At 48.3% G+C, this 18437-nt stretch overlaps 5 protein-coding genes across 6 annotated transcripts in view; 2 read left to right on the forward strand and 3 right to left on the reverse strand.

Moving 5' to 3' along the window:
- LOC118510227 overlaps positions 1-12305 on the reverse strand; it is a 13094-nt gene extending 789 nt beyond the window's left edge. Inside the window, 4 exon segments of the mRNA XM_036051793.1 lie at positions 1-1337; positions 1340-2901; positions 5691-6374; positions 12097-12305. The exon segment at positions 1-1337 is cut by the window's left edge and continues 789 nt beyond it. Coding sequence (XP_035907686.1) covers positions 1-1337; positions 1340-2901; positions 5691-5833 — 3042 coding nt within the window. The 5' untranslated portion in view covers positions 5834-6374; positions 12097-12305.
- Positions 8079-12233, forward strand: LOC118510228. Its single transcript, XM_036051794.1, has 2 exons — positions 8079-8215; positions 9132-12233. Exons 1-2 carry the CDS (start codon positions 8177-8179, stop codon positions 10542-10544), a joined length of 1452 nt encoding a protein of 483 aa, XP_035907687.1. The 5' UTR covers positions 8079-8176; the 3' UTR covers positions 10545-12233.
- Positions 12306-12572: 267 nt separating the features above from the next.
- LOC118510238 lies at positions 12573-13574 on the forward strand. The gene is made up of 2 exons (XM_036051805.1): positions 12573-13092; positions 13169-13574. Exons 1-2 carry the CDS (start codon positions 12630-12632, stop codon positions 13552-13554), a joined length of 849 nt encoding a protein of 282 aa, XP_035907698.1. The 5' UTR covers positions 12573-12629; the 3' UTR covers positions 13555-13574.
- LOC118510236 (eukaryotic translation initiation factor 2 subunit 2) lies at positions 13560-15654 on the reverse strand. Of its 2 annotated transcripts, XM_036051801.1 has the most exons (4): positions 15479-15653; positions 14766-15198; positions 14625-14669; positions 13560-14481 (listed from the first exon to the last, which is right to left on the reverse strand). In XM_036051801.1, the coding sequence occupies exons 1-4, from the start codon at positions 15494-15496 to the stop codon at positions 13958-13960; spliced, it is 1020 nt and encodes a 339-aa protein (XP_035907694.1). In that variant the 5' UTR covers positions 15497-15653; the 3' UTR covers positions 13560-13957. The 2 variants fall into 2 exon arrangements, with proteins under 2 accessions (XP_035907694.1, XP_035907696.1); XM_036051803.1 differs by lacking the exon at positions 14625-14669 and having other exon boundaries at positions 15479-15654.
- Positions 15655-15769: 115 nt separating this feature from the next.
- Positions 15770-17851, reverse strand: LOC118510232 (pre-mRNA-processing factor 19). The gene is made up of 4 exons (XM_036051798.1): positions 17678-17851; positions 17410-17559; positions 16129-17329; positions 15770-16061 (listed from the first exon to the last, which is right to left on the reverse strand). Exons 1-4 carry the CDS (start codon positions 17694-17696, stop codon positions 15917-15919), a joined length of 1515 nt encoding a protein of 504 aa, XP_035907691.1. The 5' UTR covers positions 17697-17851; the 3' UTR covers positions 15770-15916.
- Positions 17852-18437: the final 586 nt, after the last annotated feature.

Raw genomic sequence — 18437 nt, forward strand, 5'->3', positions numbered from 1 at the left:
CGTACCCTGGGCGATGGCGTTGAACCGTGCCATAAGATCCGCAACCTGGCCGCGATCCAGATGGCTGGCAAATACCTTCCGGCGGCCAAGATTCTGCGACGATTTGGATTCGGCATGGTGCGCTTCGCTCGGTGAGCCAAACTCCACCAAACATTCGCCCGTGCGGCCACCACGCTCGTTGCGCACGAGCAGTACCGTTTTCGCCTGGAATCCATCGTTACCGAAGAACGCATACACGTCCTCCTCGTACACGTGAAAGTCCACGTTCCGCAGCAGCAGCCAGTTAGTGCGCTTGAACATCTCGCTGTTGTCCCCACTGGAATTGCCGCCACCTCCACCGAACCGGCTGTGCAGTTTGCGAGGATCACGCGAATGTTGGACAGAGTTATTGCCGTGGTTCATGTTGGCGTTGTTGCCGAAGTTGCTATTGCTATCGTCACCGTTATCTCCCGAATCGTCGTCCCGGAGCCGTCGAGGGTCACGATTGTTCCAGGCATTGTTCGCCTCCGAATTGGGTCTGGAGGAATCACCATCCAATAGTTGCTGGCCGTCCATAAAATTCATCGACGAAGCAGCAGCAGCAGCCATATCAATTTGGTCGTTCAAATTCCTTTCAACCGAACCCCATCGTGTGCCCTGCTTGCTGGCACGACCCTGCCGACCATTACCGTTGCGACCGTTGGAATTGTTTCCATTCATATTCTCGGAATCGGAGTTGTTTGCCGGACCGTTATCCTGCTCGTTTTGCCCGTTAGTGTTTCGGTGCTCGGTACCCGAACCATCATCCTCCACCAGCCCCGGATTCTCGTACTCATTCTTCGCTACCTCGTAGTCAATCTCCTCACAGGCGCGTACCGTCACCTTCTTGTTGCCGATATAGTGTCGATGCAGCTGCGACCACGCTTCCCGGGCGTCTTCCGGCCGGTGGAACTTCACGTACCCATCCATCTGCTTCGGTGAGTAATGGTTGCGTACGATCAGCACCTCGACGACGGTGAAATCGGAAAACATCTTCAGAATGTCCTGCTCGGTGGTAAACGACGGTAAGTTCCACACCGTCAACGTGCTGACATGTCCTCCCGCTGCATCGTTACCCGACAGTTGATTGCGGTACCTCTCGTTCGCATCATCCGACCCTCCTCCTCCCCCCCGCGGGTCTTCGTGGCTCATGTCCCAGGGATTAACCGTGCGGCCGTCCCTCCAGCCTGACGCATCTTGTGACTTTGTTTCACTGCCCGGTCTAAACGAGTCAACCGCCGATTCAAACTCCTGATCCGTTATGGACTCGATTCTTACCCGGTTCCGGCGCATTATCGTACCATCGCGCAACAGCGCACTTTTTTGCCCTCTTTGTTCAAAAACTGAATATAAGCAATGCCCGTCCGTCGGCCATGTTGATCGTTAATCATCTTGATACCTTGCGTGGAGATCTTGGCGGATCTAAAGAACCGCCGAAAGTCACCGTACCCCGTGGAAAGCTCAAAGTTCGACAGCTTCACCGCAAAATCACTCGTGCTGAGACCGCTGTTCGGTTTCATGCTGCCGCCCGAGTACACACTGTCCGGAAGGGGCGATGTCATACGAAAAACGCTACCACCGTTCATCATGCCGTTCCCAAACGGGCTGGGTGAAATTTTACCACTGACCGTCGAAAAGTGTCCCGCTTGGTTTGACCCGAACCGTCCATGACTCCCCTCCATACCGCCGGGGATCGTATGCAGCCCGTAGATAGGTTCAACCGCGTGGTTCATGCCCGTCGCAAATACGCTGTTCATCGCACTTTGTTGCGATTGCTGCTGACCGACGAAATCGGATGTGGCTCGGTCCGAAAAGCGTGAAACACGGTTCGATCGACCACCACCGTTCGATGTGCCGTCGTACCGATCGCGGCTGGTGCTGTCGCGACTGCGTCGATCACGCGACCGCGATCGACTTCGTTGGCGCGTACGTCCAAAGCGATCACGGCTGGAGCTACGGCTGCGGCTGCTTCGCGGCCGGTTTCGACCATACTCCCGGCTCGAACTGCGTGACCACCGGCTGGTACGTTCGCGGGACGAAGATCGACTCTTACCGTCCCGCTTCTGTCTTCGGTCGCGTGACGACGAGCGACTGCGACGACGCCCGCCGCCACGTTCGCGGGAAGACGATCGGCTACTTATCCGGTAGACGCGGTCGCGTGACACGGAACGGCTACGGCTACGACGATCCTTTTTCAAAAATTTCCACGGACTCGAATCGTTCACAATGATCGGCCGGGGAACGACGACATCATTCACCATCGGTCCTCCTCCCTTCGCACCGGATCCAGTCAGTGACGAAAGCCATCCGCTAAGCGAACCATTATTGCCGGCCGTCGGCTGCGGAGGAACTATGCAGACGTCATCGGGAGCGCTCCCGTCGGCAGAGAGAAAGCTCAAACCGGGTATTTCGTTGTAGGCCGATCCTTGCGCCAACAGTGGACTGAACGAGGTGGTTACCGGTGCGGTGGTGGGCGTCGGTGCTGCATTATTCAGCTGACCGGCGGAAGCTTTCGCCAAAAAGCCGGCCAACGATATTACCGGTGGTTGAGGTTGTTGTACGGCGGCGGCGGCAGCTGTCGCTTTCGCTGTCGAAGACAACCCAGCCAAACTGGGATTCACTGGTTGATGTATCCCGGCGATTAATGCCGTCGGTAAGCTGGCGTTGGTCGTCTGTGGTAATGCCACCTGCGGCACGGTGGCCACCGCCGGTGCTGGTGCTGCAGCAGCAGCCTGTTTAAGCTGCATGTAGGCAAGGGCGGCCTTCCGGGCCTGATCGATCACCTTCTGCATTTCGGCACGGGACGAAAGCAACAGCGATACTGGTCCATTCTTAATGAACCCTCCATTAAGCGCCATGGCTTGGCGTGCATCTTCGTCGGTGCTACAATTTGGACAGAAAAAGAAGGAATAGCAAAAGAAAGGTAGTACTTAGAGTAATGCGTTCGTGAAAATGACCACTAGCGAAGTAATGACATACTTTCTAACATTGCTGGGGCATTACGGAGATATTACAGAGAATCCCAAAATTAAGAACCGATTGAAGAGAGACCAGGTTAAGCTGTTCTCGATGTACTTACCGTTGTGGTTTACTTTCGGGCATTATTCGGTTAAACGGTTATTATTTCAAAAACGGTTCATTGGAAAGACGTCATCGTTACTTACAAACTTTTACGAACAGAACGCCTATGGGAATAATGCTTCATAGACATTCTTTTAGTCGTTTGAATTTTATTTGAATCGCTTTCAATTCCCTGCCATTTCAACGAAGCAGTTCAGCTACTTGTATTGATCTTGTCATCCGTAATTAAAGTCCAAAATTCAAATTTAGTAAAAGAAAAATTGTTTTGGAAACTCAATGGATATTCAAAATCAATCAATACAAAATGGTGAATTTATTTAGTATACCCCAACCAAAAAAAGGGAAACTCTAATTGGATGTAAATTCTTTGTAGACAAATTTGTACTATTCTTTAACTCAGTGTTCCAACTTACCAAACATTACAGGAGCGGGAATAATGAAGTATGTACCGACAAGGACCGATGGATTTGTCAATCCACACACATGGTGATTCATTCTGCCTAAGCTTACCTTCATCATGGAGTGAGATCAAATTTCCAAGCTTTGCATCGTAAATGGGCCTCATTACCGCCTCAATTAGCCACTCCCAAAGACGATCCTTTTTCGTTAAAAAAAAAAACGATCACAAAAACCCGACCAGACGAATGAATCTTTCCATAGGGAGGCCGCCCCGTCTCCAGAGGCAGCCACAGAGCACAACGGCCTACGCACGTCTCGGAATGTCTCTCCAGCCATGAGCCACTGTCGCAGCACAATGTGCACCGAATGAAAAAGGGAACTAGACGCACCACCCCGTCCAGACCAGATTCGTCAGACAGTGCGTGTTGGAGCAGAGAAGAGAATCCAGTTTTGCTCGCCGTTGCTTGCACCTCCTCTTCCTTATAATGCGCACGCGAATCGGCTGTGACTTGTGCACCCGAAACGCAAACGGAACGCAATGCAACGAACTTGATCGTGAAAGAAAGTAGAAGCATCGTCATCATACTCACCAACCCCTGTGTCTGCCATAACACATACCCAGCATCCATATGTAACGCGAGTTTTAAAAACAAGACACCTAAAAGCTACCTCCGGTCAGGTTTTTATCGCCAATCAGTGAGCTTTTTACACGGGTACGCTTGTATGACACAGTGTGCGGGCGAATAGAAAAAAAAAGCCCGGCCATCTTCTCCGCTTCTGAATCGCGGATTTCTACGATATAAATGGCGGATAGAAGAGAGAGGAAAAAAATGGCGAGAGTATGTTTTATTTTTTTGTTCGCGTAGCATAACTCTGTCTGACCCAACGACACAACATCATTGGCGTAATCTCAAGCATAACACGATCGACGATTACGCGGTTCGATACGATCCTGCAATAGTAACTTATCTTGCTATTTGCACTTCCGACTGGCCCAACCACCCGGGTGCAGCAGCACGTGAGTGTTCAGTTCGGAAGGTTCCGGCGAGAGCGTGTATATGTTTGCTTTCCTCCTCTTCTGATGATATAATCCCATACCTATAACCACCCGATCACCGGGTTCAACCTAATAACTAGTTTCCCTCTCGCCCAGACGGTTCACGCGGACCCGGTGACGACTGTTTGGTGTGTGCGTTTTTGCCCGCCAGCAGTTTGAAGAAGAAATGGTCTAGCGAATTCGATTCGCGATTAGTTGTACGCACGTACGCCGGCGATACGATACCGCAAAATATGAACCCCGGCAACAACTTCTGGACGTGTATGACACATAGCGTTGCATGCGAAGAAAAATGGTTCGCCAAAGCCGCGAAGAATCTTTTCGATGGCGTGTTAATATTGTGAAATGCCGGCTTCACGGGATGATGACGGAATAATGAGGTATCCCTTCATTTACGCTTGCGAAGAAAGGTTAGTTGTGTAACGACCACATTCGTGCATTGCGATGGCTTTTGGGCGATGGCGATGCAGTGAAAAGATCGATCATCCATCTTGAAGGATAACGATTTCCTGGGGAAAATGATGGCCCGGACAGCTGGCTCATCCATCTATCAACTTCAACAGACTGCACTGCACAGCTTCGAATGTTCTTATAGAAAACACTTTAAAAACAAATCTCTAGCTCTCTCGCTGAGTGCGTGTTCTGAAGTTGTTAGAGATTTCTAATCCTCATGATTTGAATGCAAGAATGGCGTTCATGGAAGCCATTGAGGTATAGGATAGCGAAGTCTAGTATCAAGTTGAGGCGGTCGGGTGGCCGAGGCGATAACGGCGCCGGTCTTCACCCGGCAGAACCGGGGTTCAAATCCCATCCAGACCGCCTCTCCCCGTACGCAGGGCCTGATTACTTTACTACGGGTAAAATCAAGTCACAGAAAGCCCCAGAAATGATGGCAGGCCGAGACCTCTCGAGGTTGGTGTGCCAATGAAGAAGAAGTATCAACCCAACGAATGAGGCTACTAGCGCACCACCCTGGAATAATACGCTGCGAAGGCACAATTTCCGCGGTACTGTCTTGCTTCGTCATGAGAAAGATGTAATATCGCCCAACCCACCCCAGCATTGTCAGTAAAGTAATGTGCATTGTGCTTCGAGAACAATCGAGAGTAATAAGGAAAACGGAATCGATACAAACCTGAACGCTATAAACGCATCACCGAGCGCACCGCCAACGATGTGGACGCCACCGTCGGGAATCGACAGACCCTTGAAAAAGGAGCGCACATCGGACGCATTCGCTGCCAAGGGCAGGTTCTGCAGACGAATGATCACACTCATGGCTCTGCGGCGGTCGTTGTTTCAGCTGCTGCTGCTCCTGTACCGCTCCTGTGGTGCACCTGCGTGCTGTTCTGTTGCGCAGGAAATACAAAACACCCGACGACAGTGGAGGAGTTCCGTCGCCCGCCACCGTACGTACGTGGCTGCTCTTGGGGGTTTTTTTGCTTAGCCTTTTCTTTCGATTTCAGATCACAACGGTCGCAACGCCTTTCTGCTGGAAAACAACAACATCCAGCACCGCCGGAAGTGAAGCAAAATAGGATAGGAACGCAACAAGGCTGTGTGACGTTGAAAGTTTTCTGATTGATAGGCTGTCTTTTCACCAAATTCTTCCTCTTTACAGCTCAACTAATACAAATGTTCGTTTCACAAGTTCGATCCACTGTCCGGTCCCCGTCCGTACAACCTCGTGGTGCTTCACTACTTTGTCGCCTTATGATGAACTTGCTGTAATCGGTGGCTCAGTGCAGCTACTACCTTGCCTTGTTTGATGACAGATTTCCACAGGAAGCTCTACGGGGGGGTGTCGCCGATGGTAATCCTACGGGGGAGGAGAAAATAAAAAGAAAAGCATTCGAAATAAAATACTAAATAATAATAAATCCTTCAGGCGAATGGACGGCAAGCGCAAACGTTTCCCGGCCGCAAACGATCGCGTGACATAATAGAGCCAATATTTAAAGACGTGTTCACACACGAAATTTTTATTATTTTTACATTGTAGCACCAAAAAACACCTCGATGATAGCACCCTACTCCCATCACCACCAACTCCCCTCTCACGCGCCATTAGTGCGTACGTTTGAATGTGTATGCTCTGCTCTTCTGTTGAGGTGTTCATGTGTACTCATTAACGAACCAGAAGCCACCACACAAGCGTGATCCGGTGGTGGTGATCTTCCGACAAGAGAACCAGTTTTCCACGCACAAAACCGGCCAGTTACTTGTTTACCTATCGTACAGCAACAGCACTGCTCCCGCGAAGGAAGGAAAAGCGGGTGGGCCAAGAGAAGTCAGGTCGGAAAGTTACTACAGACGCGCTTTTTGTATGCTCCTTGAAATTGAAGAATTTCTCTCTCTCTGTTTTTGGCCTAAAGTCCTCTTAATTTCTGGCGAACTGGCAATAGGGGCCCCACCCCTGGTACTCTCTTTATTGGAGACTCTTTGAGCCAAATATCATCCAATAACAGTGACTACACGTGTTGAACAGACTTGAAGACTTTTTCTTTCAATACCCGCCTCGATGGCTTATTACCAGTTGGAGTCTTGGGTTTTTGAACCAAAAGTCTTACCCCTTTTTGCGTGTTTGTTTAAAGTGTTTATTATGCTACATTGGTCGCATGAAACAATTAGCTTCACATATTAGCAATTCAAGCTAGTTACTGTTCGTATCGTATTATCATTATTGGATCTACAACGTCTTGCTTAATTCATTTGTTTATTAATATTGTAACTTTTATGGTGAAATTGAATGCCATTAACAATCTCATTCGATACTCAGTAGTAGACACAAAACCAAATTTACCTGTATAACACCACAATGAATAAAAAACAATGAAGTAATAACTTTCTCAAGACAACCAAATCGATCAAAGTTCTCCCGTAGTAGAGTATTGATTAATCAACTACGTGGTGTTATTAAGTCTAGTAAGCCAAAAATGGCACGCATGACCTTAGGAGATCGTAAGGCTAAGAAGAGTGAGAGAGAGAGAGAGAGAGAGAGAGAGAGAGACAGACTCATACCTGGTGCAAGGATATAACCATCTGAGCGATGAGCTCGATATACATGTCTCTACTACAGTTATTATTTGTAGCAACGTTTTTTTCTGATATTTTCCTCAACCAGTTGGAATTTTAAAATCTAAAAACCGAAGTCCCTTTTCGTGCAACCCTCAATCCATACAGCATACAGCCTTCGTTTCGCGTGGAAAATGGCAACGGAACTTGAGCCTTATTGAATGTGGGCACCATCAATGCCTAAAAGATGAGGCTAGTGGGGCCGCAGTCTTGAATACATACTGAATATGGCTTAGGAATTGCTTCTACTAATCCATCCAGATCCAGAAAAAAGTAAATGCACCCGCGCCTCGTGTATGTCTCTCTCCCTCTCTTCTCCGTACCAAAACAGTAGGAGTGGGGTAGTGGAAAATCGTCCCTTTCTCCTGTTTTCACCGACCGGTCGGAAAATTCACAACACTATAAAGTGAAGCAGCCTCGCACCGAACTACAGCAGTCGCGATCAGAGTGAGTAATCGTCCACCTTTCTTTCCCTGTGTTGCGTGTGTGTGTGTTTGCGTGTGTATATCGATATACCAGTTTAGAAGAAAATACCGTCCCATTTACATGATCGCTGTTGAGAAAGTGAAAATGAAACCGCTAAAAGTGAGTTTAGTAGCAATCACCTGTAGCTGTAACTTGTAATCATATTCGGACCAATGTGACATTGCTGAAAGACTGTAGAAAATCCGTCGCGACAATTGAAATGTGTTCAAACACGGCTAATGAGGATAAAGGAACTGAGGAACTCCTATTTATATTAGCACAAGGACGTTTTTCACAGTTTCGCGGTCATATTGTCCCACATACTCTATCGAAGTGGTCGGTGAAGCTTTCTTCTTACAAGTATATTTACAATGGAAGCCATTTCGAGAGGCCACAGACAAAAATTGATTCCCGTCCCGTCCAGCAAGCTAGCTGTCCATCTGTACCGCGCCCGTCGTGGAGTTTTGCCCGTCTGCCGCTGGTTTCAGTTTGGCCGCGTGCTCCAGTATCCGGCTGACCTGTTCCTCCGTCAGCCGTTCGTCCGAGTCCTCTATCATCAGCTGAATGTGTAGCGGGGACGATGGTGGATCGTTTACCATCATCAAGCATTCGTTCTTGGTCAGGTTGAACTCCTTCATCGCCTGCAGAAACTCAACGATACCGGACGACGTTTGCTCCTTGCAGGGTGTGTCCTCCAGATACTGTACCGTTTCGTACGTGATCGTGGCGAGATTCCGCAAGCCGTACTTTTTCTTACTGTTCTTCATGTCCTTCAGTGCCGTCATAACCTCGAAGTTGGTAAGAATGGCCGCGTTTGGATTGATGATCTCCATTTTGGTGCCCACGCCGGCCTGCTCAGGAATGGGTCGTCTGTTGCAACGGAAGAGTCGAAGGAGTGCGGGGATTGATTTGGGGGGGAGAAGTGTTACACAATTATCGGCGTAGAAGTTGTCGCTTAGTTATCTATTTCTATCACGTCGCTCAATTGTTAAATCCAAAAATTTCATCAACAGTGTTATGTTCCTATAATTGCCAGATGCATCTACTCGCGGCTTGCATCGCCATCGTAAGCGTCCTCCCTGCGCAGGGATTAGAGATCGAGCATCCGCACAGCTTCTCGACGTTCAAACGGGGCGTAATGCTTAGCGATGTGTCGTACAGCTATTCCTCCACCGACATGGGATCACCGGAGAGCGGGCGCTACAAGACGGTAACGGTGATCAAGAACATTGCCGTGCCGAAACCGACCAGTACCATGTTCAGCGATCGTTCGGAACACTATTATGACGCTGTGGAGAAAACTTCGGCCACCGGAACGACGCAGAAAAAGCGAACACACGTCGAATATTGGCCACCGAAGGCGGAGAATCAAGTAGCGCATCGGCTGAAGCTGGAGCAGGACTTTCACAAGGTCAGCAATACCCACCGTCCGAAAGGCAACGACCGCCAACACCAAAAGCAGCGCCACCACAGTCGACAGGAGATCCTGGCAACACCCACCAAGCCGACCTACAACAAACCCGCTGAAATTCAAGAGCAGCCCCAGGAAGAACCGCAACATCCGGTAGATCTGCTCGAGCTGGCCAAATCGGCAGCGAAAACGCTCGCGGAAAAGGCAAAGGTTGCGCCGGGCGAAAACACGGGCCCGGTAACGTTTCCCTCCAACGCAATGACGATGAAAAAGCAGAACGGTATCGTTAGTGTGGCCAATGAGTACACCAGCATCCTGACGACGGATCAGAACGATCGTCAACCGATCGTGAGCAAGCTGCGTACCAAGGTGGATCCTCCGACGAAAGTACCCACGTACTCATCAACCACCTCCTCGAGCGAGGCGCAGGAGATCAAGCTAAAGGATCTCGAACAGTCGGAGTACGTGTTTAACCACAAGACGGGTAAGTTCGAGTTCCGGACCGCTTCGAAAGCACCGAAGGCAGTGCAGGAGTATCTGCGTGGTACTCCTTACGTTTTCCGGGAAGAATCCATGTCTGCCAAGGAGCAAGAGACACCTAACAGCAGCAACACGTACAGCACTCCGTCGGAGTTACTGTTTGCCGAGTTGCACAATGCCGTCGTCACGCGGAACGTCACAATGATCAAGTCGCTTGCCAGCCAGCTGGAGGAAACGTTCAACATCGGCAAGCTTGACTTTGAGTCGCTCAAAACCGAAATGGATGGTGGTCGGCGCACCACCGAAGATCCGATGATGGTAGCAATGGCCGAAACAACCACCGTCAGATCGTCGTTCGATTTCGGGTACGGAAATTATGCCGAAACGACTACGACGATGGTGAACTATCCGGAAGCTACGACCGAGGCGATGGTGGCCAGTACCACGATAAAAGCGCCCGTTATGATGCTGATGACAACCACGAAGAAACCGCTTCGCTACATTGCACCGAAGCTTCGTGGTTTCAAGCGATTCTCGTCCAAGCGACAGAACCAGTGATGCCCCCCGTCCAGTTCCTTGCAGCCGGAACCTACCCAAGCCAAACGTTTTAAAAGAACGATCAAAGCAAAGTATTTATTTTTAAGGGGACCAGACAACTGGACGAGTTTTCCAAGTGTTGTGAATTTGGACTTAGCTCTACTGACCTACAATTGCATGATGTATGAATATAAAACACCGTGATATGCACCGCTGGGCACTATTCTCTTACACAGGACAGAAGGCATTCTCATTATCGAATAAATCATTTAAATAAATCTACCCTCTCTGAAACATTCTCTTCGACTCAGCGCGTTGAAATTCATTTCGGCCCCTCATTCTAGAAGTATTGAGGAAGGCCACAACAAACTGTTCCACACAGTAGAGCATTTCATTTCGGACTACACGATCGATATAATGTTTGGAATTAGTTGTTTTCATGAATATTAGGAAAACATCACTTCTTTTCTCTTTGCATCATTCATTTCTTACCTCGATAAACACGATTCCTTTTGCTTTGTTGTGATTATAACATGTGATATAAAGAACATGACTCAAGCAGGAATCCATTCGAACAACAATCAGAGCGAACACATTAACGCAAAAAGAAATGATACTTTCAAGATACAAAGGAAAACGATGCACCTGTACAGTTAAAACGTTTCTTTGTTTATATTTGATGTGTGAGAACATATTTGCTTAAAAAAGATAAAAATTAAAAATACACACAACTCGGGGCGGGCTTAAATCACAAATAGCCATATGCGAAACAAATCGGGCAAAGTAAGCCATGATTCTTCAGCGGTACAAGAACCAAAACTGATGGAGTTGGACCGGGATTTGAACGGTGCCCTTGGAGGTTCAGCTGAAGCGATTCTACGCACGCGTCAACGTCCAACATCAATAGACGCACTGGGAAAGCATGATGCCGGTCATCTTAACAACCTCCTTTTGCAACCAAGTGATTAACATATTACTTTATCATAATTCTGCGAAACATAAGTCTATGCGAAAGTCCCAAGCGATTAACTTACTGAGCGGTCGATCCTGCCTACAATACTTACTTACGAACCGCATTTTAATTTAATTTTAGGCAACTTTCCCGATGGTCGATGGTGTACGCATTCCAGCGAATCAAAATTACAACCAAAACGACCATTCGGCCAGGGGCTAGACCACTCACTGCAGCAGGAAGAAACCTCCGAAGAGAAGATACGGATATGTAACGATGCAAGGGCATCGCACCACCGCCATCACCACCACCATCGCACCCTTCCTTCTCGAATGATTTCCTTCTTATGAATAAGAAACTATTCTTTATTCGTTTTACAAATCGACACAACCCTAGTTATTTTTACACATCCCAGCTCACACGTTTCTTTTTGCTACAGCTTTTGCTGCTACAACATTTCACTTATTTCAAAAGAATTAAACTATACGGTTCGCTCGCACGCGACTCGCACACACTCACACACACACACGCACGGCGCACTTCCCAAACTCCCAAGGACGCCTCTTACGTGACGACGTAGAAAAAGAAGTAATTTTGTGCTTTATTCGTCATTCGACTTACCGCAACACTAGTTTCAATGGCTGTGCCACACACTTTTCTAACGTTTCGCTATCTTTTCAACTGTTCGCTCCGCCTAAAGCCACCGTAAAGTACGTTTTCCTGCGCTGCTTAAAGATGGCGACGTCTGGCAACGAAAACTCTCTTCTAAAATTTTTGCTTCTTCTACCTGTACGTGCATTAGCTCATCGGCTGGCACCGCTAGATTGGCAGCAGTTGCTGTCACTTTACGACCAAGGTGTATAGAGAGAAGATAACTACTCTTTTGATATTGTTTGGTTCGCAGCGTTATGAGTAAAGTGTATTTTTATGGAAAATCGGAAGAAAACCCAAACATGTGTTGATATATTTATTTTCCACGTTCAAATTTGAGCAGAAAATCATATTTGTAGTAACACAGTACCTCTCAAAACACAATGAATTGAATTTGAAAACATTTTCTTTCCGTCTCTACACCTTGGGCGTTACGCTGTTTGGTCGCTCTGGTTTGTTGTCAACAACAAATAAATACACAAACCCAACACATTGGCGCAAAAATGAGCGATCTTCCTATCACCACCAATTTCTCAGAAAAGTTACTTCCCGAGAACGATGTCGAACAGGACATACCGGCATTTAAAGTGATCGACCGAAGAAAACTGCTGTACGAAAAAATGGAAGTGATTGATCTTACCGAGGATGAGTTTCTGAGAGAATTCAAAACCTTTCTAAACACGCTCAGCGACCATCGGCTAGATGTTGATGCACGGCGCTCTGGTACAAAGGCTAAATCCAATTCGGTTATCTACACTCTAAGCGTACCGGTTGTCTTTCTGTCTCATGTTCGAACACACCAAGACACCTTCATTAACGAGCTGTTCAGGATAAACTTCTCCAGCTCAATGGTGTACGGGCAGTTAACGGCCAAAACGTACCGAGACGATGTTACCATCTATCAATTAGACGATGGAACAGCAAAGGTTGAAGTGTACTACCGACCATCGAACAACAAAATGCTTGGTAAGTAGTATTTGAGGAAGGTGCTCTATGCTGTTCTACTGCAGCTGAATGTGTTTTTCCCCCGCTTTACCCTTAGATTATCTACACAAGCTGGTATGTTGCGAAGATTCACTTCGCAAGAAATCTTCGCCAATGAATGACGAATCAATCCCGACATCTGTCGAGCTCAGACGCCATCTCCGGTTACTGATATCGATGGCCAAAGCGCGGTGCCACACACACCTAGCTCATTTAAACCTACGAACGCATTGCTTTGTTATCGGACGCCCTTTCGTGGGCAATGAAGGGCGCATAGCTGTGTTTGCCGAAACCATACTGCCCGACGCTGAGCTCGGCTATTCGTGCGAGCTGTTCTGGAAAAGTTTTCTCCTTTCCGTTTACGAACCACTGATTGAAAGCACCGTTGCGGATAACAATCGCATTGCCTACATAACCGAAAGACTGAATAAATTGAGCTTATAAACGCATTTCTCTGTTGCAAATGCTAGTTATCATTTATTTTCCTTGAGAAGTACAAGAGGCTTGGTTGGTTCGTTCGTATGGAATAATTCGTCGCTAACATCTCGTACGACTCGAAAAGAAAACCACCACAAGAAAACAACGTAGGATTTTTTATCAATCAAATAGAGTTTAGTGGGCAGGGACGTTCGACAGATCGACTCATCGAAGCACCGCCCTGAGGAAAGATGACCCATCGCGAGCGAACGAACGATGGGCGAAAGGGACCACAAAATGAAGGGGCAGAATAAAGTAAAGCAGAACCGGAAAAGATGCATCATTCCACCTTACCATCCGTGCCATATGAACACCAAGCGCCGCCGGGACCGTGCGCGTGACCGTTCTTGCCTCTTCGCGTCACGCCCGTCTAGGCTGTCTTTGCACGCATCGCGGCACGTTTACTGGTGACGGCCTGGAAACCAGACTTAATACTAGCGACGGAACACCGGGACCCGCAAGATTCACACTGCAGGAAGAACAGGCGGGTGTCTTTTTGGAGGATGGTGTCCGGCGAGCGGCAGGTGTGGCAGGTGACGTACTCCTTGATGTATCTTCGCAGCACGTTCTCGATCTGTTTTGGCTGGAAGCGACCCTTGATGATGAGCTGATTGTTACCGTCGACCGAACCGCTCGTACCCAACTCAGCTAGCAGAAAGTCGAGCACGTGCTTCTGTAGTCGATGGAGCGTTTTGCAGATTTCGGTAAAGTTGGCGAACGAGGTCTTCTTCGTGCCGACACGCAACACTTGCGGTGGACGCATCACAAACTTCGGCTTACGGCCGCCGGCCATCTCCGGATTCTTGTCCAGAATGATCTCGAACACACGGTTCAGCAGCTCATCGTACGTGTAGTCACGATCCGAACCAGCCCAGGAAGTAACATTTTCATCCACTGAGGTACGAACATTATGTAAAAACAAAACAAAAAAAACAAAGCAACCGATTAGTTATCGTCATAAAGTGCGCAAGCTATCGTAAACGGAAACTAAATAGCGAAACCATAGTGAAATGTAAATAGTTGTTAATTCATTATACCAGTTTCGGTGACGATCCCGTCGCTCTCGGTAAGGCATGTAAAATCAACGCAATGGCAAAATATCATCAGCTTTACGTTAAACTTCGAGTAGGGAAAACTTTTTCACCACTCCATTACCCCAACTCCTCCCCGCCACTTACCATTTTCCTTCTCGTCGTCCTGCCCATCCTGCCCATCAACCTGTTCCTGCTCCATCAGCTCCGTCAGATCCTTCTTCTTCTTTTTCTTTTTTTTCATGCTAAAGTCCAGCTTAAAGTCCTCGTCCAGCCCATCGTCGCCGCCCGCTTCACCCTCCTCCTTGCTTTCCTTCGCATCCGCGTCACCTTCCCCTGCGCCGGAGGGTAGGGCACCTTCCAGCTCGTCCAAATTGAACGGCTTCTTCTTCTTCTTCTTTTTCTTGTTAAAGTTCTCCAGATCCAAATCGTCCTCTCCGTCGGCGACCGGTTTCGATTCGCTCGGCACGGCCGATTCTGCCTCTGCAGCCGGTTCTTCCGCCCCAGCACCAGCCATCGCGTCCAGATCGAACGGAGTCTTCTTCTTTTTCTTTTTCTTCATCAAGGAAGGGTCAAAGATCTGTGTGTTCGGTAAGAAAGTGGAGAAACCCATAAGCATGCGAGTTTTGGGACTCGCTAGAAATAACGTGCAATTTGCTGGAAATGGTCGGTTCACCGCGAGGAACGGACGGTACTCATAACCTAACATCATTGCCGGGCAGTCACAGTGCTGCTGCTACTGCTGGTGGTGCTGCCAGCGATGTGGCTCTTTTCTCTACCGAGCAAACGGCGACATGGTGCCGTCGCCTTTCACTCGCCTTTTCAACACGTTTTCCTACCACATCCGGCCGTCAACTTACCGCATCGTCTTCCGCCATGATTTGCTCTTTCACTTGTGGTACTTTTTAACTAGCTTACAACAATCTTTGCGCACGTTTATTTTATTCTTTCCGGGGCGAACGAACCAACCCACTTCGGCGATATTGCATCAGCTTTTCGTAAATTTCTCTACTGTCACATTCCGGGCTGTCAAAGGCAGTCTTCTTCTTCCGCGTCTTGCTTGGCAATCTGTCAACAAACGTCAACATTCTTTGCGTCAACAGGGTGTTACAAGGCGTTACGGCACGATTTGAAGAGGAAGCATTTGGGGGTTTGCTTTTACTATCGTCAAACTTTTTTTTATTGATCGAAAAGTGAAGATTTCACGCATACGCGATAAACATTCGCTTATTATGTACTATTATTCGTATGTTACGGACATATAATTACGGTAAATGGACACACGTTCCACGATTTGTTCACTCAATACCGTACAGTTTCAGCGTTCGATCCATGCTCGTCGAAGCGATGTACTGTGCATGCTTGCCAAACCGAACACCGGTAGCCAGTGCTGTGTGGTCGTTGAACACCTTCAACTCTTGCCACTGTTTGCAAAGATAGACACTGCAAAGAGAAGAAGAAAATGAGACATCTCCACCCACATTCATCGCTTACGCGGATCGGCCCTTACCGTATGTCCGTGCCGGCAATCGACAGGTATGTTCCGCTCTGATCGAAGCACAGATCCTTCACCTCGTAACCGTCATCCAGCTGGATGGTTTTAAAGTTTTTCAGCTTGCGCAAATCCCATAGCTTCACACACGCGTCATCGGCAGCGGTCGCGAGGTAGTAACCGTTCTCGGAGAACGAAATGGCAGTGATGGGACCGGTATGGCCGGCAAAGTTGGCCACATTGCTTTGCTCCTTCAAATCCCAAATCTTTACCTGCGAATCTTCCGTACCGGTGCCGAAGATAAGCCCATCCGGATGGAACTGTGCGGACGTCAGTCCATACTCGGCCGTATCGGCTACCTTTGTGAGCAACCGTCCTGATCGTATGTCGGAAAATGCCCAGTGTTTATCGGACGACGTGGACAGCACATAATCGCCGGTCGGATGCAACGACAGTCCGGTCACGGGTCCATCGTGGCATCGAAGCAGCAACTGCGTCTGGGAAGTGGGAACGTGCCACACGCGTATGCTGGCGTCGGGCGATGTCGTAATGACGGTGTCCTCCTCCGGATGGAAAATGACCTTCGTTACCTTCTTCGTGTGACCCTTCAGTACAGCCACGATCTGTTCGGTGTCTTTGTTGAACACGGTTGCATTCTTATCGTTGCCACCGGTCAAGATTTTGCTCTGATCGGAATGATTGATGTCCAGCGCTAAAATGCCAGGAACGCTGGCCGAATGCAAACCGGGGTGGGATGCGAGCGTGAGGAATCCGCGCAACTTTTCCTGGCTCACCAATTCCTCCGGCACGGTGCGACCCTTCTTCTTGCGCTCCTGCGTAAGCACGGTAGCTTTGTCCTGCAGCTTTTGTATCACTTCCGCGCTCATGCCCGCCTGCTCGACCGGTTGTGTAGCGACACCACCCGCCTCCGAAGCGATCGACGGTTGTGGCGCGGCCTGGATGGCGGAAATTCCCGTCTGTGGTTTCAGTGTGGCCAAAGCTTCACGGGCAGCTGCCACTTCTTTGTTGAGTCGGGCAATAACACGACAGGCCGCATCGTGCTGGTACAGTGCGTGGGACAGTTCCTGGCGGGCTGTTTGAAGCTGCTGGCGCTGTGTGAAAGAATGCAACATCAGTGCGTCCCACTCGTCTTGCATCGTTTTCAGCGTGGCGGGGATACTGGTAGCACTCGGTGGCTTCGGACGCACAATCGGTGGAGCTGAAAGGATGTTAGCGGAATCAAAGTGGAAATGAGACGTTCGAAAACAGGACGCCGGAGGTATGTGTTGTTGTACCCACTTTTCACATCGATCAATTCTTCCACCGTTAGCGGTTGCCCGTTTATTGGATCGCACTCATTTTCAACGATATACTTCTCGATCAGTCGACGTTCAAAGATAGCGCCCGACTTGGGCGATATGCACGGGTGTTCCGGTACTTCGTTCGATACTGCAAAAGCAAAAGATGTTTGTATTCCCGACCCGACATAACCTCACTTTCACCCATACACCGGAACCTTTTTTCTACCGTAAGTGAACAGTGAAACATAGTTCCAGCCAGTACTTACTGCTGCACACCAACGACATTGTTTATCAGCTACGGTACAGTGCGTTATCGTTAGTTAATTTATACAAAGCGCTCAACAATCCCGAATATCGAAGGTTTACGATGTTCAAGACGCTTTTTTACTTTTGGCCCGCTACCCCTTTTGACAGCCGTCGATTGTTCAGCACCCAAGCAACAAACGAGCTTCAATACGCGTATTGGAACATACTTAAGGCTCGTTTACACTGTACACAGTGGCAGTAGGCAAAATGTGAGAAGAATATTGTTGTAGCGGTTACAAACTGTTATTTATTTCCATTTTAACAACTATAAAACTATTATACTTAATATCCACACTTCTTCTTGTCTTAATGATCTGGTACGTAGTGACGCACGGGTCCATTGATTCGATGAGTTCATGTAGATGCAACTAGTTCGAAGAATAGACCCGAACTCCTTGCTCCTACGGGCAACTCGTACCTACAAACGAAAACGAAACGAATGGGATGAAAAAAACGAGTTATTCCACTAGTTTCATCTCATTCATCTCACTGTTTTTTCGCTAGACCAACGAAATAAACCTAGAACTGTAGTGCTTTATTTAAAGTTTTTTAGTAACGATAACATATCTAAACTAAACAAACGATAGCAAATTCGCGATGTTTGATTACAAAGAGTTGTGAGTAATGTTTGATTTCAAAACTGGATTTAGATTATGAGTAACGCGCAACCGTTATAAAACCGCTAGCGCAATGCACGCGCGCCATACACACCGATGCTCT

The sequence above is a fragment of the Anopheles stephensi genome, chromosome 3, assembly GCF_013141755.1.
Source record: "Anopheles stephensi strain Indian chromosome 3, UCI_ANSTEP_V1.0, whole genome shotgun sequence".
NCBI classification, from domain to species: Eukaryota; Metazoa; Arthropoda; class Insecta; order Diptera; family Culicidae; genus Anopheles; species Anopheles stephensi.